The 25,618-nt window shown below is 43.9% G+C and overlaps 5 protein-coding genes across 6 annotated transcripts; 3 read left to right on the top strand and 2 right to left on the bottom strand.

Moving 5' to 3' along the window:
• Positions 1-5,807: 5,807 nt before the first annotated feature.
• Positions 5,808-17,096, top strand: LOC111072296 (sodium/potassium/calcium exchanger 3). 2 transcript variants are annotated; one of them, XM_022364055.2, is made up of 7 exons: positions 5,808-6,162; positions 13,563-13,700; positions 14,713-15,020; positions 15,133-15,364; positions 15,471-15,617; positions 15,681-16,019; positions 16,093-17,096. In XM_022364055.2, exons 1-7 carry the CDS (start codon positions 6,084-6,086, stop codon positions 16,410-16,412), a joined length of 1,563 nt encoding a protein of 520 aa, XP_022219747.1. In that variant the 5' UTR covers positions 5,808-6,083; the 3' UTR covers positions 16,413-17,096. The 2 variants fall into 2 exon arrangements, with proteins under 2 accessions (XP_022219747.1, XP_022219749.1); XM_022364057.2 differs by lacking the exon at positions 5,808-6,162 and adding an exon at positions 11,127-11,203.
• Positions 17,097-17,218: 122 nt separating this feature from the next.
• Positions 17,219-19,163, bottom strand: LOC111072305. Its single transcript, XM_041595737.1, has 3 exons — positions 18,847-19,163; positions 18,651-18,737; positions 17,219-18,591 (listed from the first exon to the last, which is right to left on the bottom strand). The coding sequence occupies exons 1-3, from the start codon at positions 18,904-18,906 to the stop codon at positions 18,307-18,309; spliced, it is 432 nt and encodes a 143-aa protein (XP_041451671.1). The 5' UTR covers positions 18,907-19,163; the 3' UTR covers positions 17,219-18,306.
• A 183-nt stretch (positions 19,164-19,346) lies between these two features.
• LOC111072329 (smad nuclear-interacting protein 1) lies at positions 19,347-20,961 on the top strand. Its single transcript, XM_022364108.2, has 2 exons — positions 19,347-20,029; positions 20,087-20,961. Exons 1-2 carry the CDS (start codon positions 19,434-19,436, stop codon positions 20,790-20,792), a joined length of 1,302 nt encoding a protein of 433 aa, XP_022219800.2. The 5' UTR covers positions 19,347-19,433; the 3' UTR covers positions 20,793-20,961.
• Positions 20,962-21,003: 42 nt separating this feature from the next.
• LOC111072332 lies at positions 21,004-22,540 on the top strand. Its single transcript, XM_022364110.2, has 2 exons — positions 21,004-21,391; positions 21,587-22,540. Exons 1-2 carry the CDS (start codon positions 21,005-21,007, stop codon positions 21,719-21,721), a joined length of 522 nt encoding a protein of 173 aa, XP_022219802.2. The 5' UTR covers position 21,004; the 3' UTR covers positions 21,722-22,540.
• On the bottom strand, positions 21,558-25,520 carry LOC111072330. Its single transcript, XM_022364109.2, has 3 exons — positions 24,912-25,520; positions 23,788-23,990; positions 21,558-21,911 (listed from the first exon to the last, which is right to left on the bottom strand). The coding sequence occupies exons 1-3, from the start codon at positions 25,453-25,455 to the stop codon at positions 21,855-21,857; spliced, it is 804 nt and encodes a 267-aa protein (XP_022219801.1). The 5' UTR covers positions 25,456-25,520; the 3' UTR covers positions 21,558-21,854.
• Between the last annotated feature and the right edge of the window lie 98 nt (positions 25,521-25,618).

Raw genomic sequence — 25,618 nt, 5'->3', positions numbered from 1 at the left:
GAGTAATTTATAGTTACTATTGTTGATACGATTCGGTTTTTGTATTCTCTTCGAGCGTCCGAAATTGTGTCTGAATGCCTAGCCGAGATAGCTAGACATTATATCTGTATGTACATATATACCTATTTATATGTACATATGTATGTATATTAGTGTCTTCCAGTAAAACGGTGCATATACACTATACCCTAAACCCTAAACCCTAAACCCTATAGATAGTGTAGGGATAGAGATATAGATATAGATCAGGCTCAAGGGTTCCCATTACTTGCTGACTCCCAAATATTTTTGGGACTAAAACTACCAGCAAGTGTAAGCGCTTACGAGCGCACGGGCTAGATGCGGTTCCATCCGATTCGGGGAATGCATGGGATGCATATCAAGCGGCGAGCCCTTGCCTTCAGAATATCCCCAGCAAAGCATCCCCGACCAATCGCTCCCATTATCGGAGCGTGCAGCACCCGCGACAAGAATCGGAAACGGATGTGGATGTGGGTGCGGGTGCGGCCCCAGCCCCAGCCCCAGCCCCAGCCAAACCGCCACTGGAGCTGAAGTGTGCCCAAATCTTGATCAAACTCTCGCTTACCATGTCCAGAGTTTGATTGAGTTGGTTCGCTTGTTTGCGAACTGATAGCCGTGCCCACTTGACTTTCCTCGTTATACTCTCGCTTACCTCATGTAGCACTTGAGCGGTGGCGCGGCTGACGTGACCAACTGCCCTGTTCGCGACACCGTATGCTGTGCTCCCTTTGCCCCGGCACGACCGCGCGCCCCGCGCCGGGGGTCGGTGTTTATTGCTGCTTACTATACATTCTGTTTACATTTTCATCAGTTTTCATACATCTTCATTATACATCTTCATTATACATCTCCGACATGTACAATATTTGCCAAAAAGGAGCAATCAATAAATTGAAATCAGCCCTGATCAAATGAAGTCATATACTTATATATATATACATATACACATACAGACATACACATGTAAATACACTGGTCGGCATAGGCACTTTACTTTGATGTAACCTTTTCCTGACTATTGAAGCTTAGCTTAGCTAAGTACCGTGAATTACCGGTGAGGCTATGTTTAGCTCTATGCATGCCAAGGGGTAAAAGCTGACTAAAGGGCGCTCAAGGCATGGGTAGAGCGGCTCAGTTGAGAAACTGCATCAGAAACGCACTCAACACAACTCAGCGCAACCCGAGACAGCGTCCTTTTGCGCGAATTAAATTACAAATAGTTCCCTGAAGCCTCAATCTGCTGCAGACCAATGGAGTTGGACGGCCCAACGACGCGTTGCGACGCTTAAACTTTTAAGGAAAGCGATCTTAAACCATAAAGCTAAGGACGTGCCGCATATCCATATGCAGCAAAGGCAAACAAACTCAAGAGACTGGCCTTTGCAACAGAACACCTGCCACAAGCCAAAGGAGTTCTGGAGAAGCGTTTCACGGTGAGATGAGATGAGATGAAAGCTCCCTTGAGCATAGCTCATAGGAAATGAACATTGTGCTAAGACTGCCAAGGGTGCGAGTAGTAGCGCAAAGCAACCGACCCGTTTGCCACAAGTGGGCCACGGTGGAGGCTCTGTCATGTTCTGGGGATGTGATGTGTTGCTGGATGACCATTATTTGAACGCCCTAGCCTAAATGAAAATGCCTCTGCTTCCGAAAATAGGCTTGTTGGGGAATCTTCGATCCTGCAACGGGCTAATGCCCCGTGCCACAAAGCCCGGATGATTCCGCCAGATCGTCGCCCGTCACACATCGCACCTGGATGCTTGGTACGGACTTCCGCTCCTCCCCATGTCATCATTCCGATCCTTCTCTGTTGCTACCAGTTCGCTACTCATTATGTTTCGAACAGCTCCGATGTCAGATGGGACTGACACTACTCGTATTTTGGTATTTGGGTCCTTCAATCCCCTTTCCGCCTTTACCTCGACAGCTCTGCCGTTAAGTCAGTCTGCATACGCGTATTTGCCCTTACTACAAAGAAGAAAATCAGCCATGCTGTGGATCCTCTGTAGGAAAGAAGAAAGTGTGTATTGGAGCGGGGGGGGAAGACTGGGAATGTCGAGGTCAACACTGCAACAATGCAACACAGGCTCAGGAGTTCGCTGTTCCAGCCCACCCACCAACAGCCTGGGAGGGGGGGGGTAACGGGCTAAGGACGGCCGAGCCGTGAGTTACTTTAGCCCCTGACCTTTTGGTCAGCCCCTGTATCAGTTTTCAGGTGCAGTCCGGCTGCCACTGAGGAATTATCTCAGAGTAGTTGACACACCTACATACATATATGCATGATATCAGTAGGTATATATATGTATGTGTGTGTATGTACGTAATCTTTGAAGCAATGCCAGCGCTACGCCATTGTTCGGCCCATGACGTATGATTGGCCCCCAGACTGCGTCATGACCACAAAGAAAAAAGCACAGGAATCGGACTCCAAATCAAATTCAGGGGCGTGCTGATTCGATTGGCCGGCAATCGGTGGCACCGACATGATAAACGCACGGAAATAACTGCGGCCCCGCGAGCACTATCTTTTTTACAAGTTAGTATAAATAAAATTGAAAATTTAAAAGCTATTATTTACAATCCTTTGTGGGGCACGCATATCATATGAGCTACATATGCACATATATGTATATGTATATGTATATGTATATGTATGCATTGTTGATGTGAATATGTACCTAGTAAAACTCTGCAAAGTCATACATATGCATGTATGATATATGATAAATGATAAATGATGTATGGATGTATGATGTATGGATGTGTAAGTCACTCGTACAATAGAGTATGTGGGAGCGATCAATGCAACACTTTATACATATACATAGATGTACATACATACATACATACATTCATAGTAATGAAGTTCGCAACACTTTGCGAGCTTCGAGTAGGCAGCCGCAGCCGCAGCCAGGCTGTCAATTCCTAAGTAATCAAATCACAAGACGTCCTCAAGATCCCCCATTCGTTCTGGCGTCAAACTAAAAGTTCATGCCGTCTCTTGCCACTAACAGCTTAATACCCTTACGATTTATTGGTGAGTGACTGCGTTGCCGTGTTCGCAGGCGAGTGTTGATAAACTAGCCATAAGACGAGAATCTTCGCAGAGGGAAACTCTGCTCACTGGGTATCTGGACGTCACGCGGCAAGGTGTCGTTTGGCTTTCTGGAATTGCTCTTTGACTGACTGAACATATATATGCAAGTACATATGTATGACTGTGTAATATCCTAAGAAGGAGGGGCGCACTGAAATTGAATATTGAAATTGAATAATTATTTCGAAATTCACTCGACTACAAAATATCTGAAAGGATATAGCCCTTGTTGGTCCGCCGAACTTTGATGGCCACTTCCAAATCTTCCCGAATAAAAAATGTTTTCTTATAGCTACGTTTTTGGAACGTTCATCCCTGTGGCAGCTATATAATATAGAACTCAGATCCGGTCCATTCCCGTGACTGATTCCTCTTCTACTCGGTCGTTACATCGCCTTCACTCCGATGGCTACAGTGGGCGGGGCCGCACTCTGAAGGAGGATGGTGCAGGGGAGTCAGTCACAAAATGCTGGCTATGATGATGATCCGATCTGAAATTCTTTACGGTGTATTGAACCCAACAAGTCTGGATATTACAAGCGACAGAGGCATTCGAAATAGATCGATTTCTAGTTAAGTGTACGACACGGAAACAAAAGGATATCTAAAAATAAAAATAAAGAACAACAACAAACAACGAGAAACCAGTGTCCCTTGCATTTTAATCACCCCCCCCCCCTCGGCCCGACAGCTTTTTCTTCTGCTTTTTACTATCTTTTTTATTTCGGCAAAGCTGTCGGGAGTATAGGTTTATAGGAGTATTAGTGTGGAAAGGCAGAATCATAGAGACTGAAAGAAGAACATCTCCCAGACTGCCGAAGTGGTGTAGATCGGATAACTATTATAGTTGGAATGATCAAATAACGTTTCAGTTGTCACGTAATCCCTTCCATGCGCTATCTATCTCTGTCTCTGTCTCTGTCCCTCTATCTATCTCCCTCCCTCCAAGGCGAAGGGGCGCGAGATATAACGGCTGGTGTTGATGCGAGAAGAGAGGGATCTATGTACATCTATTGCCGGAATAAAAAACAGCCAAGGGAAGTACGGAGTCAGATGAAATATTTTCAAAATTCGAATACAATGGGTCATAGGCGGAAAAGAGGATAAAACAGCCACCAGCCCCTGGCTGCATTAATCGACCAAATTTCAGAGAAAAGGGTCAAAGGGGTAATCAAATAATGGGGGCATGGTTGAAATGGGTTGCATCTACTCTTGTTTTTGTTGTTTTCTTGCTTTGTTTTGTGTTGTAGGCCTGTTGAAGAAATAGTTTCCATCACAATCTGTACTCGATTAACGATAACCAATTTTAAAAAATATGATAAAAATACGAGTATCAACTGTTCAAAATCAAAACCCACTCTGATTGGACTGCGCTGCATTACTCGTACAAAAATTGCAGCTGAGTTGTTTAATTTTACACTTTGTGGCACTTGAACAGCTGATAACCCAGCTGTGGTACGAGTATGTACAATGTACATACATACATACATATGTATGTACCTGCTCATGGCGTTTAAAAATATGTATATTATTTTTGCGTATTTTGAAATATGCGTTTGGTGATTGGTCCCATCGTGCACTCTACGAAGCACACACACACACATTTGTGTGCACATCTATGTGTGTATGTATGTATGTATGAATGTACGCATGTATGAATGGACATATAAGGAAACCGATATTCGACATGTCATTGAGCACTATCATACGGACATCAAACGAATACATCCACATGTAGGGCTACTTGCGTAGCTCGGTTAGTGACTACCGCCAATAGATTGATAAAATGTCAGGCAATTGTTTTTTCGCTTTCTTATCAATTAATGACTCCACGCACAGATGGAAAGGGAAGGCGTACCCACGTACACACATACTCGTATGTCTGTATGTATGCAAGTACATACATACATATTTGGGCAGCAGCAGCAGCAGCAGCTTGAGCCGAAACGCTCGACTGTCGGATACCTGGGAAATGTTTTGCCCAAGAATGGCTACCAAAATCCTGCCAACCATCAGTTTCAGAATTCTGAATTCTGACTGAGCCAAAGCTCAGATAGGGAGACCAGTACAAAAATCACCCAGAAGGTTTCGGGCAGATTGGGGCAGACTGGGGCAGAGAGCTTTGTTTAGGACGATTCCGAGAATGCTTCGGGAGTCCCCTTGCCATATCGCGCCCCTACTATGCATTGTGTAATCTTTGGCATCCCCCCCCCACATACCCTTAACCCTTAACTTCTGTAACCTACACCTACACCTACACATACACATACACGCGAACAGCCGGTGAAAAACTTAGCCCGATGGAGAGTCGAAATAAAAGCTCACATGAATCAGGGTAGGTGTGGGGAAAACGGGCAAAGTGAAGCACTAAGCAGTGTACAGGAGAAATAAAACATGCAATAAAAAATAAAACTGACAACGTGAAGTGACTGACTGGAGGTGACTATGCCTATACTTACTAGAGAGATATCTTTATAAAACCGTCAATACCAAAAGACGCTGACGCTGGCGCGAGTGATGGAGTTGGCGTTGGCGTTGGCGTTGGCGCTGTCAGTCGACGCTGCCAGTCGACGCTGCCACTGCTGTGTCCCCCCGGCGCTGGCGCTGGCACTGGCGTCGCTGTCGCTGTCGCTTTCAACGTCGACGTCGACGGCGACGTCGCAGTTTATTATTAAGACGGGCGCGCGCTGGTCGCTCTTAATTAGTTGTGCGATATAATTCTAGCCAAGCGGTTTGCTGGAGGAACCGACGGGAAGCGCAAAATCAAATCGAAATAGCCGGAATTCGATATCCGCACGTTGCGCATACGCCGTGTACCCCAAGCGATGCGAGTGTCGGAACAAATCAGAAAGCCAGCATTAAATAAATGCTAAGACACCTGTTTCCCGCAGGCGCACTACGTTACGCTATTTTTTTCCGTTTTGTTTTTTGAACTTGGCCAAAGGTTTGGCTGTAAGTGTAAATAATGTTGAAAAAAGTCGGCCCTTTGCTAGGCCTATTCGTATTACTATTTGGCAGCCTCGCAACGAGTACCCACGCAACAGGTGAGTCAAAAGAGCCTTCCATTCAGGGATATGTATGTACATATACGAGTATTCGTACAAGCAACTGGGGAGCCCGCCTAACCGTTCAGGAGCAATGCAATGCCTGGCTTTTGGCTTTAGTATTTCGACACTGGGTCCTTTTTTATTGAAGCGAAGAGTGTGGAGTGCGGAGTATGGAGTACGGAAAGCGGAGAGAATATGTACATATTTTCCAGTTTTCGTGTTTCCTTGTTTGCCTTTGGACATGTGTCGAGGGTTGGGAAACCTGAAGCCGATTTCCGGCCCGTTATCTTAACTTGGTGTCACTGCAGATTACAGATCAATGGATCGATCGATCACTGCGCTGGGGTGGGGACAGGGACATGTCGTTGGGCACTCGTGAAATGGAGGAATGCTCATCACCAATTACCTTTTTAATGGACTTATCGTTGTCGAGGAGGACTCCCTGCAACGGCAACGGCAACGGCAATGGCCGCCATTTGCCTGGTTACGAGCTACTACATATGTATGTATGTATGTACTATGTATATGTATGTGTGTACGTGTATGCATGCAGCTTTTATCTGGACTCCCAGCAGCGATGATTTATGCTCGTTTATAGCATTGGGCCTGATGGCTTTATGACACATTCAGAATGGGATTTAGATTCGGAAATATACAAATGTACTATTTATATCTGTCTATTTATATGGCTGATGGCATTAACAAATAACAAATCAGGGCTGGCCTGGCCACTCACTATCTACATACTCCTCCTGCCTGCCTACCGCTTTCTGAATCGCCCACTTGGCCTGGCCCATTATCTCCGAAAGTCTATTTCCTTTCATGTCTTTCACGACTTGATTGCGGCCAGTGGATGTGGATCGAGTCGAGGTGGCACAATCATTTATTTCGATTATCAGCTTGTCGGATCTATGCCATGATCTGCAGATTGGAGCTTCGAGCTTCGAGCTTCGAGCCTCCGTAGACTGGCTAGAATGGCTACGGCCAGGGATTCGGCCACACACATAATTACATACTACATACTACATATGTACATACATAAGCCCCTTTGGGGGTTCCTTGGGATATACATATGTATGTATGTATGTATGTATGTAAATGCCAATTGCTATTGAAGTTATCCCTCGCTCTCCACACAATGTATTCAGATTCAGATGAACCCATACAAGTGGGAGTGTAGCCATGTAGTTAGTGCACGTGCACGTGCACTTGCCGATCACGTCGCGCTCTCTTTATGCGAAACACAGACCGAACGGGATTCACGGGGAATGTTTGCGCATGTTTGGTTGTCGGTTGTCGGCTGTCGGCTGTCGGCTGTCGGTCGGCAATCGGTGAACGAAAGCGCCGCGGCGGTGGCATGTGATTCCCGGATTCTTTGGAAACGCAAATCCCAGACACTCTGCCGAGTTGCCCTGCCTAGAGAGAGATCCACAGTCAACCTCAACCTCAGCTTCCACCAAGCCCAGATCTATAAATACGCTACCCATATACATACATATGTATGTATGTATGTATACATGTGTATGTATGTACCCATGTACGATTAATATGCTCAGTTGGCGTTTGGTAATTCCGAATTCCGAAATGCGATTTTCGCTGGAATAATGAAAAGGAATTTGTTCGAGTCCATTCATATTTTGGGCGATGGCTCTTCCCAATCATCCGGTATGGGGGACTTTTCGATCTCGTCTTTGTCTCTGTGTCTGTGTCTGTGCCTGTGTCTGTTCCTCTCTCTGTTCCTGATTCGATCCGATCCGATACAAGCTATCATCAAAACTGCTGCACAATCAGTCCGGAGTGCCAAGCGATCCCCCGCTCGGCGGTGCACAGTGGTCGATTCTGCCAATCTGGCAGGCAATAATTAATAACTCAAAAAATAAATGAGTAACATTTTTAAAAATATTTTTGTATTTTGGAATATAAATCCGCGGAGTATTTAAATAAATTTTAAAGTTTTATTTTTTAACTTAAAAACTTTTAAAAATAAATTTAAAAAAAAAATAATTTTTTTTTATTTCAAAATATTATAAAATGTTTTTATAAACACTTTATATTAATACAAAAAAGTATAGGTCAAAATTAAAACTTATGGTCTGTTTTTTGAAGTATTTTAAATTTCTGCTGCACACTTCACTCAGAGGCAAAATTAATGAATTTTTTTTTTATTCGCTAACAATCAGTTTCGCTGAGTTTGTTTTTATCAATAATTATTTGAGCGAAAACATTGACCCAACTCGCTTCAGCTTTTTTTCTTACTCAGTTTTTTACGAAACATCGCGAAAAGCGTGCTTTTTGACACTGCCATTCTCCCTATAAAATCAAATAAATTAACGTGTTGCACGTAGTTGCAATTTGTTTTAACACAGAAGATTAAAAAAATACTGGTTTCATAAATAAAAAAAGATTGAAGGCGGAAGGGGGCGGAAGTCAAAAGATCTATTCCATGCAAGTGTCGGGTATGATATTAACAGCACACTAAAGGAAATGTTAAGTTCTACAACGATTTACCTCTAATGCATGCAAGCACGGGACCAACACATATATTTTTTATTGAATACTTACCAACTATGATCAAAATGGATGGTAATTTTAATACAAATCGCAAAACATTAAGATTTATTTTGCTTTACCAAAAGCACTGAAAAGGCGGTAAAATGTACTTAGGTATGGACAGAAAAGTTTGCTGCGATTCAACCGCGTGCAGGTACTGGACTGTTGATACGAAAAATATATAAATATCGCAATAAATATCAGTGGGATGTTTACTTTCCAAAAAGTAAAAAAAATTAACAAGATTCGACATTTTAATTTTTGATTTATTGCCTACCAGATAGGCAGAATCGACCACTGTGCGGTGGCTGCATTCCCTTTCCCACTGTCCCCATGACGTTTCGCCCCCACACTCCACAGATCCGACTCGCATCTACCTCTACACCTGTGCCAGAGGTGTTGCTCGGTCGCTTGGTTGGGGACTCCTGCCACTTCGAGCTTGGGTATCATTGTCTATGTACTTATTATTATTTAGTTATTTGTGTACTGCTATTTCGTGTTCTCTCGTTTGGGGGGCCTCAAAGAAGCAACATTAGACGGCATCATGCAACATGGCTTCCACTAGCTCGCCAGCTCACAGTTCTCACCTTCTGATGGATAAAGTACCATCCAATATTCTAGGCATTCGGTCGCGGCTCGTGGACTCGTGGACTCGTGGACTCGAGCTTACCACTGCACGAATTGTTGGCGGTGGTCGATCTACATACATGTACAACATATAGATGTACATACATACGTACACACATACATGTAGATATGTAATTACATATATTCAGTATGAATTTGTAAAAATAGCTTGTATTATTTCTATGTACTTGTTTCATTAAAAAACATTCTTCCTCTCGTCATTCTGTTTTCATGTCCTCTCCTCCCAAGCGCATAACAGAAGTCCACATTGGGTAAGTCAGGATGCATCCATAATTCATTCATACAGTCACACAGTTGGTGCACACAGGTGCCTATGTACATACATGTATGTATGTACATCTGCCACTAATTTACACTCTGCTGGTCTCTTGGTAGATTGGATGGCTAAATCATTGCTTGCCTCATTTCCTCTTACACTCGAAATACGAGAGTTCGTAATTATTCATGATAATTCAGTTGCACGTGCAATGTACATACATATGTATGTACCTATGTAGTATAGCAGTCAGTAGTATTTAAATTTGTTTTCTGTATGAGACAACGAGCAAAAACTTTTTACGAACTTCTGTAAATTTACTTTTTGGTCGAAAGTCAAGTAAATTGTAGTCTGTAAGATAAATTATTGCATGCATACACACGTACATACATACATACATACATACATATGTACACACTATATAAAAAAAAAACAAAAAACAAAAAACAATACAGCGGCCAAGCGGTACGGTCATCAAGATGAGGTGTACGTATATATGTATGTACATGTACATGCATATGTACATGTATATGCATGTGGGTGCTCTCATTCGCAATCACTTACATATGTATATACTTACACTTGCATATGCATATGATGATGATCTATTAATGGGAATCAATTTATAGGCCCCACTTTCACTCAATAACCAACTTTATATCATGGTACTGCCAGTCAGCATTAGTTCCTTCGGCTCCTCGTTTACTTAAGCCCAAAATTGTGTTGTCCAGTGCAAGTAGCCAACGCTGAGCCGAGCCAAGAGCCAAGAGTCGAGAGCTGGGAGCGAACAGCCGCAAGGCAGCAAGCCAGCAAGCCAATGAATGGCAATAGCTAAACAATTAGTCAGGTACTTTGGAGTCAGTTGGATGCCAATTGGTTCGATTTGCTGCCAGTTCGCGTTGCTTGGAACCGCAACAGGCTTTCAGCGAGTTTCCCGCCCCGACTTCCGAAACTCGCCACGTAATTTCAGCGAAGAAAAAATGAAACAATTATGGATTGCAAAGCAAGCAAAATACGCCAAAGAGCATATCGAAGGGCGGCCAGGTAGCCAGCTGGTGCTTGGTGTTTGCCTGATTGCGCGCTCAAGCTGCAACACTGCAACAGCAACCTATGGCAACCACAACAAAAGTCATCGAATTTGCACAATGTCCGTAAGCGGGGATGACTCTCAAGAATGGCTCTGGTTCGACTAGTGCTGGATGGGTGGGTTAGGGCCGAGACTGAGACTGACACTGACACTGAGACTGAGACTAAGACCGAGGCTAAGGCTAAGGCTAAGGCTAAGGTTGGGCTGAGGTGTTCCCAACTTGTGTGTTTGGCTGGGGTTTTTTCTTAAATGCATCTCATAATCACTCTGCCGGGCAGCTGGCAACAAGTTCAATAAACTTGTTTGCCGGCAAGTCAAGCTCAATTCGGAGCGGAGCGGAGTGGAGCGTTCTCTGTTTTGTAGTTTTGGAGTTTTGGAGCTTTGCTTGGCTTAGAATGGAGCGACACGTCTCAGTTCGGTTCGGGCCTGAGCTTGAGTCGGGCCTGGTTGCTTTTGGAGCTAAATGCATTTCGTCTGCACAGCCAACGCGACTCCAAGTAAGCAGATGGGTGGGGGTGCTTCGTGTGTGTGTGTGTGTGTGAGTGTTTAAGTGTTCGCAACCACAACTAGTATATACATAATTATGTACATACATTTGTATGTATGTATGTATGTATGTATGTATTTATGCCTATAGCATATGACTATGACATGACCCACCGATATCGGTCGCCTGCAGCCTACGTTTACTCGCCTCGATTGTCTTCTGCTTGCCGTGTTTCCATTTCCAGATGCCAGGGCTCTTTTTTTCTTTTTGTTCTGTTTGCTGTTTGCTGTTTGCTGTGCCGAGTGCATCTAATTATTCAATTATGACTGATTGTGCAGCTCTTGTTGTATATATCGCTGTTGCTGTTGCTGCTGTTGCTGCTTGTGGTGCAGGTGGTGCAGGTGCAGGTGCAGGCATTTTGGCACGCAATTCTCCACAGATAAATACAAGCAAAGCATAAACGGGGGAAATCCGCCGAGCGTATCGCACGTGATGAAGGAATTTCGAATCTCTGGAATCGGGTCAAGAGGTCAGTGACGTCACAAGCGCGTCTTTATTTCAGTCCCACCACAAAACCCACACCCAGAGCCGCCAGGTACCAGGGACCAGGGACTTGGTTAACAATATGAAAACGAAAAGAGACAAAAAGGAAACAAAACGAAACGAATCGTAAAAGCCAATAGTAATTAATGGGCCGCTTTAAGAGAGGGTGTAAACCAGAGAGCGCTGATAACCGTTAACTGTCCCACACATGCACACATGCACACATGCACACACATATATACATGCATGCATAGACAGAAACCTCAGACAAGGTTCCAGCCCCCACCCCCACCCCCAGTACACCACCTTCGCTTGATTTCTTTGTAAATCTGACTAGATAAAATAATCACCGTGTCCCCGTGTCCCCGGGTCCCCGTGTCCCCGTGCCAGTGAAAGAGATTATAGTGAGACGTGGCTAGCTCGGGGCCGAACCAATTAATACCCTCACAGATCAATGCCTCTCCTCAATTATGATTGTATTTGAGTCTGTTAATGTATCTTCTTATTTGTTGCTGAGCTACCTTCATTTGTGCATATGTACATACATATGTATGTGCAAATGTACATATGTATGTACACATGTATTTGTTAGTTTCGTGCATTGCTTAGATCTGGTCAAAATCGTACAACTCGCAGCAAGGGTATAATAATTACACGGAGAAAAAGCAAAACAAACACGGGCAAACGACCGAGACGCCTCCATGACTGTCCCATTTATTTTGGACTGTCGATTCAACTGCCGCCTGCCGCCTGCCGCTTGCCGCTTGCCGCTAAGCGACGCCAAAATGCACAACAGCCATAATACTATAATGTTGTAAAACTCCAATCGAATTGCCAATCACAACCAATAATGGTTATAATGCCCCTGGCCACGACTGGCGGGGGTGTCTTGGATTGAAGGCGCATTAAACTGACATCCAGCCCAGCCGCATATGCATGTACATACATATATATGTATGTATGTATGTACATATGTGTGTGTGTGTGTATGAATAAGTGGTTATCTGACCACGAATATAAATGGAATATTTTTGTTTTTCTTGGCATTCTGCTATAACTTTTCGCGAGAACTGAAGGGAATTATAATGAAACCATAAAAATGCTGAAAATAACAAATACGATGGCAATGAGTGACGAATATGCATAGTATGTACATACATACATATGTACATATTGTGGTATATACATACATATGTATGCATCCCCCCCTAGGGCAAAAATGGTGAAGATACGAGAATACCGGCTATGCAGATTCATACAAAATTATCTTATCTGCTATGTAGACCCTAGAAAATCGTTGCGATCGGATATAGCCAGACATGATCCAAACAGCAGTAAACATGCAGTGACTAACTCTCTCCCCTAACTTGTCCCAGTGTGGCTTAGCAGATCCCCGCTCCATGACTCACTCTTACATACATATACATATATACATATATATTTATCTAGGACATGTGCTTATAAATATATAAAACTAAATAAATATTGCGACAAGGATCACGCACACATCTTGATTCATCATTAATTATGTACATATGTATGTATGTATGTATGTACATATGTATGTATGAAAGGGTCCTCGTCTGGTCACATGATGAAGTTAGTCGGATAGAGTTTGGGTTTTTCTGGTCGATTTGCCCGTCAGTCTGTCAGTCTGATAGTTGGATAGTTGGATAGTTTTCTTTTTGCTGTTGTTGTTCGTAATCTATCGTAATCGTATTGGTTTGTGTATTTTCCTTAAACTTGAGAGAATCAGAGTCGATGCGCATATCAGAGTGGATCGAATTTCGACTAATTTTCTTTTTTTTTAATTTTTTTTTTTTTAGCCGGCAATGAGAGTAACTTTCTGGAGGCATCCCTGAGATACTTCGATGAGCAGCTGTTGTACGACATACTGCCGCGTTCCTCGTGCCCGGGCGACAATGAGACCTCCCCGATGGACGAGTTCTCCGACCTCTTCACAGGTAAGCTTTGGATGTGGGCCAGTCTGTTGGCAACACCTACCTACCTACTTACCTACCTACCTACCTACCTATGTACATGCATGTATGCCTGTGTCTGCCTATGCACAGATGTATACATACATATGTAAATAACCAGCATCAAGTATTATCCGATGCAATCCGATGCGCTTTTACGCGGGCATTATCGGTCTACATTGGATAGACTTGAACTTGCCCGTGTGAGATGAGGTGAGGTAGGTGAGGCGTCCGTTGTTTGGACTCTTTGGGGCAATGTCTTTCCTGCTTCACACTCCTCATTATCAGCAGGTTCCCCCGATAACGGACGATTGATTCAATGGGAATAGAATAGAATAGAATAGAATAGAATCAGGCTAGCCACGAATTTCTGTTCATATGTGCACACAAACATATGTATGTACCCATGTATAGTTACACTAAAAACGTACCCCACACAGGCACAGGAACAGGCAGAGGCACAGGCACAGGCACAGGCACCGACGCCTGTCTATGCCATGCGGAACACTCTGCTCTGGGAACGCGCTCTTATCGCGCACAAGCTTGAACTGTACCAAGCACTACAGAATGCTTACTACGTGCTTACAATTCAGATTCAGATAGCTCTTCTGGGGACTGTATGTACATACATACATACATACATACATATGTGCATGCGAGCATGTACCTGCCCATGGTAAGGTGTCTAGATTTCAATAAGAACAGCGATAAGATTTATACTTGCTGTTTCTACCTCAGCTACATATTCAAAATTCTGTGCTCGGGGTAGATTGTAGCAATGACAGCGATAGATAGATTTATTTTGTTCGAGCTCGTAGATGCGGTGCTCGGGGAAAGATTCAGATTCAGATCCCAACGGTAGTTCTCAAATGGCATCCAAAGTGTTGCCTACTTTTAGGGCACACATACGCTCATGCATACATGCAAAGATACATGCATCATGCATACATGCATACATATGTACTTACTCGCATGTTCCTCTCCTCCTCTCTTGCAGTGGAACAACTGCGACAGGGGTGGGTGGTGCTTCATGTCTTTGCCGCGATATACTTCTTTATACTGCTGGCCATAATATGCAACGACTACTTCCTGCCCACGGTGGAGTGCATCTGCGAGGACCTGCACCTGTCCAAGGATGTGGCGGCGGCCACCTTTATGGCCACGGCCACATCGATGCCGGAGTTCTTCACCAACACCATCAGCACCCTGATTCTGGAGTCGGACATGGGGCTGGGCACGATCATCGGCTCGCTCATGTTCAACACCTTGGGCGTGGCTGGTCTGGCGGCGCTGTCCATTGACAAGGTATGCATGCCCGCCCCTGCAATGTTGCCACAGTTCCCACAGAATTCAATTACTAATCTACGCATTTCCACATGCTTGCTTGTTTATCGGTCGATCCTCCTGAATCTGGCAGCCGGTTCAGCTGGACTGGTGGCCAATAGCGAGGGACTGCTTCATCTACATATTCAACACGATAATCCTGCTGGTACTGGCCTGGGGCGGCAGCATCAGCTTCGTCGAGTCCTGCATCATGATGGGCTTTCTGGTGCTCTACTATCTGATCACCTTCAACAATAATAAGTTCATGCCAGCCATTCGCGTATTCATAGAGGATCGCATGAACTGCTGCTTCTCCACGCGCTATGGTAAGTCCGCTGCCCATATACATAACATAAATATGTACATATGTATGTATGTATGTACATGCATAGTACATGAACGTGCTCCATTTGTATCCTTAATGCCTTGCAGATCTGACGGAACCTCCGGAGAACAGTGCCAAGGCACAGCTTCCTCTGAAAAAGGATCCCCTTTCGGGCGACGGCCTCTTCGTGGTAAACTTGCCCGAGAACACCTCATCCATATCCTCCACCGCGAATCTGACTCACTCGAAGCATTGTAAGCGCCATCCCTCGCTCCATGCCAACTGCCAACTGCCAACTCAGCATCCCTCTATTACAGGGAACGGCGATGACAGCGATGAAGACGATATGCCGAAAAGCATCTACGCCTATCCTCACGACGCCTCCCGCTTCATGAAGTGCTGGTGGATCTTCGTTTTCCCCATTAAGTTCACCCTCTCGTGGCTGATCCCGCATCCGATGAAGCATCGCCGCCTCTACCCACTCTCCTTCATCATGTGCATCCTCTGCATCGGTGGCAATGCCTACCTGATTGTCTGGATGCTGACGGCTTTCGGAGTGGCCATCCATGTACCCACTATAGTAATGGGTCTGACCTTCCTGGCCGCCGGCTCCACCATGCCGGAGGCCGTCTCCAGCCTGATATCTCTTAGGAACGGTAAGTGGAACGAGCCTTGATTCCGATTCCGATTCCGATTCTGATTCCAGTTTGACTAAATTGTCCCAAACAGGTGAAAGCGGAATCGGAGTCTCAAACTCGCTCGGCGCCAACTCGCTGGCCATTCTGCTGTCCCTTGGCGTGCCCTGGTTCATCAAGAACTGCATGAACTATGGAAGTGGGGAGCCGCAGCAGGTCGGCACCCAGGGCATCGAGTACAATATCATGATACTAATCGTTTCAACCGTGGCCCTCTTCGTAATACTCAGCTTCAGTGGCTACCGCTTGACCAAGCGGGTGGGGGTCGCTCTCTTCGCCGTCTATGGCGTGTTCATCGTTCTCCAGATTCTGATCGAGATGAATGTGTTCTTCCCCAGGGACTGCAGTAGCTAGTGGTGGGTGGGTGCATGGTTGGGTCCGTCTGTGGCAGGTGCTTCTGGTGCTGGCATCAGCAGAAAACCACATTCAAAATGCAATTTGTATAGGAGTTTTTTTTGTTACGTTATCGTTGATTTCTTGTTTTCTATTTCATGCATTGATTTTTGCTCAAGACTGTCTTTAGGGTTAAAAACAACGAGTGCAGGAGGAAAGCTTCAATGGAATGAATGGAAATCATAAGCTCTGCAATTTTCTATTTATTTTCCCGTGTATACATACACATACATATGTACATACATGCCTATGTACATATATATTTATACTTGTTTGTTTGTAAATATTTTTGTGTGTATAGTCGCATAGTTGTAGGCATATAACGAGGACGATTCACAAATGTTACCACTGAACTGTTACCAAAGCCCAAAACGAGATACTAGGAATTAAGCGAAGAAAGGGAAGCCCTCGAAACCAATCAAACCAAACTTAATAGCCACATACTATCTACTCTAGATGGTCTTCTGACTTAGTGCCCCACGATATTTCCAGTCTGCAGCCTGGGCTCCGGGGAGCTCTGTCATACTTCTGTTGATATTGCGCTAATAAGTGTTTAATACGAGCACTAGCAACTAATGTTAGCGTTACATGAAACCCTTGATACCACTGTTATTAATTTATAAATAAATTCTAAGAACAATTTTACAGAGTGTGACTTTCATTTAAAATTTAAATGATGCGTATCCGGGATATAGCGGATTAGCTGAATGGGTGGGTGGCTCACTTGTCGTTCCCATACATAAAACAAAATAAAACAACAGCTGGGATCGATTTTCGTTTTCGTATTCGTTTCTTTTTAGAGGGATTTATAGCCCTTCGCAGTAATGGGGGGTCGGTATTTTCTAAAAGTTACATCACAAATCACAAATAAATAAGTTCACAAATGAGATCAAATATTTTGCGGCCTACAAAGATAATACATTCACATAAATACAAATACGGATTCGAATACATGTACATCCACACATATTTACATATCTATATTTGTATATGGAAATACAGTGGAAATAAAAGTGATTTCAGGGGCATATTTTATGCTAGTTATTTTGTAGGTTTTGTTGTGTGTGTTTATATAATCCATCTTAAAGATATCTATTTATTTATCTGTATAGGCTTTTCCCGCTTGAAGGGGCGTCTATGTTCTTCCTTCAGCTGAACAAAACTGAATTTGTAATCAAGTTAAGGAATCTTTTATGTTTCCACCTACATATATGGGTGGCAAACTGTCTGGGTGATTGGGGGATGGGGTAAGCGAATGTTGTCACAGTATATGTTTGTTTGTTTTATAATACAGAAATAAATACTTAGAACTAGATACTTGGATTTCATACACACACATATATATATGTGTGCATATTAATTTGGTATTTTCACAAATGCAGCACATGTACATACACATATATATGTATATATTTATATATACATATATAGATAGACATATATAGATATCAAGGAAGTTTTAAAAACTTGCCACATATGTAACATTTGCCAATCTTCCTTACCTCGGGCAGGGCATGCAAGGTGGCTTGCATGCCGTCTGCTTTTCCTTGTCTTGTCCTGTTTCCCTTCTTTTTTTAAACAAATCAGTCTGAGCAATTATAAATAAAATGTGCTTGCAAATGCGAACCGGCAGCCAGCAGCCAGCAGCTTTAAGCTGCTTCCTAACAACCTGTCGAAGCAATTGGCACAAATTACAATCAATATTCACACGCATTATTCATAGCTATAACGACGACGGTGTTGCACTGATCATTGTACACGCAAAGAACTGAGTAGGTAGTATAACGCTAAGCTAAGCAGCATCTCCCAGCTTTGGGCATGGGAAATCTTGAATGTGCTGATGTTAGGCTGGCCATTAGGTGCAGCAGTGGTGTCCGTTCTTTACGTAGTAATTGTGCATGGCTACAGTGCCGTTCTTGCTATAGCTGCCGTTGCTTCCGTTGTACATGTTGCTGGTCAGGCCTAAATCCGTGCCGGTATTGCCTTTTCCACTGAGGCCGCTTCTGGCTCCAGAGTTATAAGGTGAAGGGAAGGCTGCTGCATTGGCAGCATTGTCGTCGTCGGTGCTGGTGCCCGCATCAAAAGCTTTTATTGGATTCTGTATAATTTTGCATGTGAACTGGCGGTGGGGTCCCGGCTCCTGTGGAAGTGAGCAAGCTTTAGTTGGCAGCCTTGGGCTTTGTCAGTTTAACCACTTACCTTTGGCTGAATGGGAAAGCAGCACCAGAGTATGAAAGCTATGAATGCTACCAATGTACCGACAAGTAATATGAAGTCCTCAATGGTCTACGACATGGACAAAATCAATGCACGATTTCAGTTTCGCGTATATATGTACATGCACACATACAGATGCTCGAGTGTCTGCTTGCTCAAACATGTAGGCCTTACTTACCGGCTCTTCGCCTAGCAGCACATGATTAATTAAATAAACAAAGTCATCGAACGGTGTCATTGCGAAGCTCCGCTGTTAATCAGTTTCCACTTTGTTTGGCTTTTGTTTGGGTGCGACGTTCGGCCGACATTAACAGCGCCTGCTGCTGCGGATAAATCTGTTGGTACTTACAAATGGCGCAAGGCGACAGAAAACTACATACTTTCAGAGAATATACTAATAAAGATCATAATCACCATAATTAAATATTATGTTTTCTAATTTAGAAATCGTAGTTATTCTACTCTGCTACGCTACCCAACGCATTGAGATGAGATGAACATGGCGCGATGTTGTACTTTTGTACTGTATCGATTAGTATCGACTAAAAGTATCGTGCAGCTTTAAATTGACATAGTAAAGTGAGCTGTCCTAGTGATGTAACACAATCGCTCTAGCCGATGAGAAGACGGATATCGATGAGCCCGGATATCGCATATCGAACAGCTGATGGAGTACCGATATGCCATCCCTATCCAAATTTCAAAGCCAATTTAGTTTGTGTTTTTTGTTAATTATAATATTTGTGATTTTTTTTAATAACAGCGATGGGCAAAAAACGTAGCACACCCAGCGACCAAAAAGAAAACTCTGGGAGTAGCGACGAGGATCCAAAAATGCCTGAAAAGAATGCGCCTGACCTCGAAAAGAGGAATCGAAAAGAACCACGGTACATTTCGAGTTCATCTTCCAGCAGCGAGAGTAGTAGCAACAACGACGTATCAAACACCGCAGCGTGCAAAAAGCAAAAACGCACTAAAAAAACTAATCGCAGCACAGAAGGCGCTGAAGAAATACAAGAAAAACGGATCAGAAATATAGAGAAGCAGTCTGAGCCAAACAGCCAGAGGGTGCAAGAGCAACGCTCGAAGTGGGACAGTCCCGACCGTGGCAACGGCGGACAGCGTCACAATTCCCATAGAAACACAAAACAACGCAGACACAGTCGTAGCTGCTCGCGAGAGCGGGAAAGGGAACGCGAGATAGGAAGAGAACGCCACAGAGACAGCGACCGTGACAATCACATGCGCCGCGATCGCATCCGACGGGATCAAAGGGAGCGTTCGCCTGTGCAACGACAACGCGCACGCAGCAATGAACGGAGGGAGCGACCGCGGCGTTCCCCCGAAAGGCGTCCAGAGCGGCAAGTACATACGTGACATCCTCCCAGACCCTTGACCAATTCTGCATTTCTTTCCAGGCGCAGTCGTAGTCGCAGTCCCCGCGATCGATCAAACAGAGACGGACGGGACTTTGTGCGTCGTAAAGAGCAGCGCCGCGAAAATCGTAGCCGAGGAGACGACGAACACTTTGAGTGGGGCAGGAAGGGCGAAGACAAGGCGCCGCCGGATGAGGAGCCTGTCGAAAAGGAGAAACCCAACTTCGGTCTAAGCGGAGCTCTCACCGAGGACACCAACAAGGTTAATGGAGTTGTTGTCAAATACTCTGAGCCAGTCGAGGCTCGCAAGCCGAAACGTCGCTGGCGCCTGTACCCGTTCAAGGGCGAAACAGCACTGCCTACCCTGCACATACATCGCCAAAGCTGTTTCCTGGTGGGCCGCGACCGCAAGGTGGTCGACCTGGCGGTAGATCATCCTAGCTGCTCCAAGCAGCATGCCGCCCTGCAGTACAGGCTGGTGCCCTTTGAGCGCGAGGACGGTAGCCAGGGAAAGCGTGTGCGTCTCTACCTCATCGACCTGGAATCGGCCAACGGAACGTTCCTAAACAACAAGAAAATCGATGGTCGCAAGTACTACGAACTGATGGAGAAGGATGTCATCAAGTTTGGCTTTAGCTCCCGCGAGTACGTTTTGCTTCACGAAAACAGCAAAGAGGACCAGGAGGATGATGACGTGCATATCAAGGAAGAACGTTTGGATGTACCTTCTGAGGAAGTTAATCCCTAGAGCAGCCCCTCAGCAATTGTCTCGGCTCATAACTTTTCGTTAGGGGCGAGCATTTGACCCTTTCATCATGTACAATTTTTATTTTTCGCACCTTGGCTGATATCAGTATACATTTATTGAAATAACACGGTTCTGCGTGCCCACTGCCAACAAAATCGTAAATAAATTTCAAAACGAAAGTTCTCTGAATTTTACCTACCCAAAATGACCAAATGGAAATCATCCAACTTAAAGCGACACCAATAAGAGAAGAGGTCAATGCTAAAAGTGCCAGCACCAGCAAAAACTCCACTTCACGACTCGAAGCGTTGCCTCGCTCCAATGGAAGCTTTCAATGTGTGTTTGAACCCGAAGAGGGCAACAGCATGCGGTGCCAGCTCTCGATTTTGCTGATTGGCTTGGCGGTAGCCGCTGCCTTCCGGCTGCGTCGTCAGGTAATTGCACCCACCTGGCTAAGGGATCCAGTGCGACAGACGGCCTTGCAAGTTTCCAAGGTGGTAGTGACGCCGCAAAACCTGCGGGAAACGGCTGCCATACGCACAACAATACAAAAGGCCGTGCAAGAGGATACTTATGTGGTAGCTGCCCGTCCACCGCTGGTAAGTAGATTTCAGCTGCTGCAGTCTCACAGCTTCAGAAAAGCTATGTAGAAACACGATTGATTAGCCTTATGTACATCTTATGCATATTCGAATAAGAGATACCGATCGCCAATATTCAAACTATGTATTAAGTTTTATTTTATTAATAACGAACTGCCATTGGAGCATTAACAATCTCTCTTCCCTCACCAGGAGCTTCGGACGTCACTTGGCAGCGGCAGCATCTGGCCAATGCCAGTGTCGTTTTCACCAACACCATTCTTCCAACCATGGAATCTAACGCTGCCAAATTTGGGCGCATTCAACCTTTGGCCCGAAATGGGCTAAGCCTCTTTGACAGAGTCGGAACTCGAATTTATTACTCGAGTGATAATAACAATATCAAAAGATTATGTCTATCTAATATGTACATGTGTATATACCAAGTATACCTAGTATTTCCGACACGCAGGCAAGCCCCTCATCGATCGAATATATGCGGAAGCCTGAGCAACTTCGAGCTGCGCCTCTTGAGAAACTGAAAGGATAGATGATTAGTGATTAAGATTGTTTAAAAATTTAATCAAACTGCAAGCACTAACTGGGATGGTTTTTGAATGGTTTTATTGTTGTTTTCAATCAAATCAAACGAGGGAATAGCAGCATCAGATTTTTTAGAGTGTCGGATGAAATTACTACAGTTTAAACAGTTTTTGAAAATATGTATGTTACCTTTTCTCTGTCCTGAGACAATTTCAAATCTCTAAAACCGTTTTTGGCTGTACAAAACATTTTATTAAATAATTACTATCCATTTAGGTTTAGCTCTATAAGCAAGCTCACTAGATCCATAAACAAAAAAATTACACTAAAATATATGTATGTATGTATATAGTATAGTGTGTTGTATGGGACCGCAAATCAAATTTAATTGCATATGTATAAAATTCTTTTTGGGGAGAAACAATTATGGCGTGTTTAATTTTGTGTTCTATAACTAGACCATGTATGTACGTACTTCATATACATATACACTATAGAGTATCTACACGTACATATATGCATGTATGTATATTATTCCTATACGCAATATATCATTTCAAAACATTTCTTCGACATGTGTTTTATAAATTTTGTTCCCTTTGTAATAAAAAACGAATTCTAACTAGAGCTCAATGCCTCGATACATGAATACACGATAAAACAGAAATGGTGAAAATGCCATGGTCGTTTTGAATGGAATGTCCATTTAGAGACCATTTATTTCGAATATCTGAATACTTGTGCACTCTCTTCCAAGCAGAAGATTTTTAGTTTATATATCAACTGCAATGACGAGTGAAGAGCCAACACTAGACCATTTCCCCAAGGAATGCACAAAAGACGCACATAAATATACTGCCATACATATCCATCTCCTATCCATACTGCCATCATAACTTTTTGTACTCCCTATTGGCAAATGGATAAAGGATGGTCTGTATTGAATTATGAATAGCCTGAATGGTAGGCTTTGGCATCTGCATCTCAGATGCGATCTGAATATTTAGAGACACAAGCAGACAGACGGATAAATGAACATACATGTATGTATGTAGCTAGATCATCTGAATTACGACTGGCACTGGCGGGCACAAAAAACAATGCGAGCTTTATACAAAACAGTTTTGTTTTGGTTTTGGTTTTTTTTTTAGACATACATTTATATAGTATATGTGCATGCATATGTATGTATGTTTGTTTGTTTGTATGTAAGTAGTTGCTGTAGTATTTCAAGTTCAGCTTGAATTCACATTAAGTTTAGTTTAAGGGGTCGTAGAGCTGTCGCAACAGTTTATACATACCAGTATATGTACATATGTATGTATGTAAGGCGTCTTCTCAGAGAGTGAATTAGGTGATGCAGCACTCGGGTGCTTGCCTCGGACTACGGAATGTAATGTCTTTTTGCGGATTTTTCCGTCCGAGTCCGTCTCCCACTAGGTCAGTTACAGGGTCAGAGGTGCACATGCACAACATACGGAACTAGCACAACAGATGGCTAGTCTTCTGGTTGCTTTGATCTTGGGAATGACGCAGTGTATTAACGGAATAACGGTATAACGATGACAATGAAAACTGTACGAATATCAGTTAACAATACACAAATGTTACATGTGATAACAAATAAGTACGAGAAGTTCCATTTCTAATTAAAGTTCGACTCAATCAGCAAGGAACGACATTTAGCTTGGCTGGGGTGGGGCCTGTCTTCAACGATTCCGATTGCCGTCCTTGTTTGGTCTATTATTTCTGCGGCTGCTGCGGCTGCTGCGGCAGATGTTTCTGTCCATGGCCCATTAGATGTGTGCGAAATGTGCGTGCATACATGGGTACAAGTATGTATGTACACATGGATGTCTGTCTTATCTAACCTCGTCGATGTCCTCGCCCTCTGAAGAGCTGCGAATCGTATTGTACTGGGAGTTGCGGCTGCGCAACATGCGCAGGAAGCTTCCCACGGCGAAGATGGTGCGGCGATGTCGGTGGAAAATACCCTGATATAAAGCGTCTCGTAGCGTTTTCCGATCCTCCACGTCCACCGATGACGTCAATGATGTTTGATGTTGAACGCGTGCTGCGAATACACAAAATGAATCCGACTAATAAGTGATAAGAAAAATTCGTTGATTACGGTGGCATTGAATATACAATTGAATAGGTTGAAAAATGGGTCCCGAGAAGCAATTGGTCGAATTTGAGAAGGGGCAAATAAAGTCGCTACATAGCTATACATATGTATGCTAAATCGGCCAAAAATGCAGACAAATTAGACGATTCCAAAGGAAGTTGGTAATTTTATTTTTAAGTGGAGCAAAATATATCTCTTCAAATACTTGGCTCTTCGAAAAAGGCATATTAGAGTTTGCAAACTAGCATTTACACCGCATTCTTGCCTGATTTTTCTGCACAATGTAAGGAGTTATAATGATACGTCGCCTGGCTACTGCTGTTGTCACGATGTAAAACCCTCCTTTTATGTTTTCATAAATACATACATGCATGTCCTAGAGACCGCAAACTTTCATGTTTCATTCAAAATTAATCAATCTATAAAATAATAATTATTCTATCAAAATCAGTAAGTTTGTTGAAAAGATAGAGCGGTTTTACTTCGTAAAATTGTTGAATCTATTTAGTTGAGCGACACCGTATGACTATTAATCGGCCGACAAGGTAGATAATGCTCTTGCCTAAACAAAAATCGAATATAGTTAAATGAATAAAAGAAAACAAAAGGAGGATCTTGACCCAGTTTTATTCGACTCGCAAGATGAATTGTCTAAAACAGTGTGGAGGACATTGCATAGCTGATTCGGATCAATCAATCCTGCTGAAGTTCTGTAACTCATCTAACATCAGGTGTTTGGCCCAAACTAATTTAGTTTCACAGCCGTCATAGGTACTTTTACATTGCGCTCAATGTTGAAGCAGCGAGCATGTTGGACTCGTGCCTAGTATGTACATATTTCTGTATATATTCTGTATGTATACTAACCAGCTATGGGCGACTTGGGCGACTTAAGTGAGTACTCGTCCAGGCTCTTGCCACCCAGATCTAACTGTAACACCTTCTTGGTCAGCTGCTGGGCGGCGGGCTCCATGTTAGCTGTCTTCTCGATCTTGATGTCCACATTGCGCTGGCTAACGGCGCTTTTTGTGGGAGCTGTCTGCAATTCGGGAGCGGCCGGCACTACCGCTTTGCTAGAATCGCCGATAGAATTGCTGCTATTCCCCTTGCCAGCATCGGTCATATTGTCGCTCGTTTTAGAGGTGACAGGTGTGTTGTTGTTGGCCTCTGCCTCCTGGGGAGTCGTTGGGGCGCTCTTATCAGTACTATTGTTATTGGAGGCCGATGCTTGTGTACAGCTAGAGCTGCGTGCCGTTAATTCCGCAGATTCAACGCTGCTGCCGCTGCTGCTCTTTTCAAAGACGTCGACGGCAGCAACAGCAACAACCATTGTTCGAGCGCGAGCTTCGGCCAAGACGCAGTTACGCTTCCCAAATCCGTTTGCCGCTTGTTGTTTGTTTGTCGTTTGCATATAAACTATTTCCGCTGACGTACGCGCGATTCGGTTTGGCTTTGTGTGTTGTACTCTCGTCTCCCTCTCGCTCACGCTCTCGCTGCGTTTGTTTTTGATGAGTTTGTGGGGATTGGATTGTTTGCCCAGCACACCTTTGTTTTTGTATTGTTAGTTGAGTATT

The sequence above is a fragment of the Drosophila obscura genome, unplaced genomic scaffold, assembly GCF_018151105.1.
Source record: "Drosophila obscura isolate BZ-5 IFL unplaced genomic scaffold, ASM1815110v1 contig_75, whole genome shotgun sequence".
Classification (NCBI taxonomy): Eukaryota; Metazoa; Arthropoda; class Insecta; order Diptera; family Drosophilidae; genus Drosophila; species Drosophila obscura.
This window is presented reverse-complemented; position numbering and strand designations above follow the sequence as displayed.

Excerpts from the sequence above, each read along its gene's own strand:
- LOC111072296 (XM_022364055.2), top strand. The coding sequence starts at position 6,084 with ATGTTGAAAAAAGTCGGCCCTTTGCTAGGCCTATTCGTATTACTATTT. Across the intron at positions 15,618-15,680 it reads TCTGACTCACTCGAAGCATT|GGAACGGCGATGACAGCGAT; the intron begins GTAAGCGCCATC and ends CCTCTATTACAG. Across the intron at positions 16,020-16,092 it reads CCTGATATCTCTTAGGAACG|GTGAAAGCGGAATCGGAGTC; the intron begins GTAAGTGGAACG and ends TGTCCCAAACAG.
- LOC111072305 (XM_041595737.1), bottom strand. The coding sequence starts at position 18,906 with ATGACACCGTTCGATGACTTTGTTTATTTAATTAATCATGTGCTGCTA. Across the intron at positions 18,738-18,846 it reads TGCTGCTAGGCGAAGAGCCG|ACCATTGAGGACTTCATATT; the intron begins GTAAGTAAGGCC and ends TCCATGTCGTAG. Across the intron at positions 18,592-18,650 it reads GCTTTCCCATTCAGCCAAAG|GAGCCGGGACCCCACCGCCA; the intron begins GTAAGTGGTTAA and ends TCACTTCCACAG.
- LOC111072329 (XM_022364108.2), top strand. The coding sequence starts at position 19,434 with ATGGGCAAAAAACGTAGCACACCCAGCGACCAAAAAGAAAACTCTGGG. Across the intron at positions 20,030-20,086 it reads CCCGAAAGGCGTCCAGAGCG|GCGCAGTCGTAGTCGCAGTC; the intron begins GCAAGTACATAC and ends ATTTCTTTCCAG.
- LOC111072332 (XM_022364110.2), top strand. The coding sequence starts at position 21,005 with ATGGAAATCATCCAACTTAAAGCGACACCAATAAGAGAAGAGGTCAAT. Across the intron at positions 21,392-21,586 it reads TAGCTGCCCGTCCACCGCTG|GAGCTTCGGACGTCACTTGG; the intron begins GTAAGTAGATTT and ends TTCCCTCACCAG.
- LOC111072330 (XM_022364109.2), bottom strand. The coding sequence starts at position 25,455 with ATGCAAACGACAAACAAACAACAAGCGGCAAACGGATTTGGGAAGCGT. Across the intron at positions 23,991-24,911 it reads GCCCAAGTCGCCCATAGCTG|CACGCGTTCAACATCAAACA; the intron begins GTTAGTATACAT and ends GTGTATTCGCAG. Across the intron at positions 21,912-23,787 it reads AGGGCGAGGACATCGACGAG|TTTCTCAAGAGGCGCAGCTC; the intron begins GTTAGATAAGAC and ends CTATCCTTTCAG.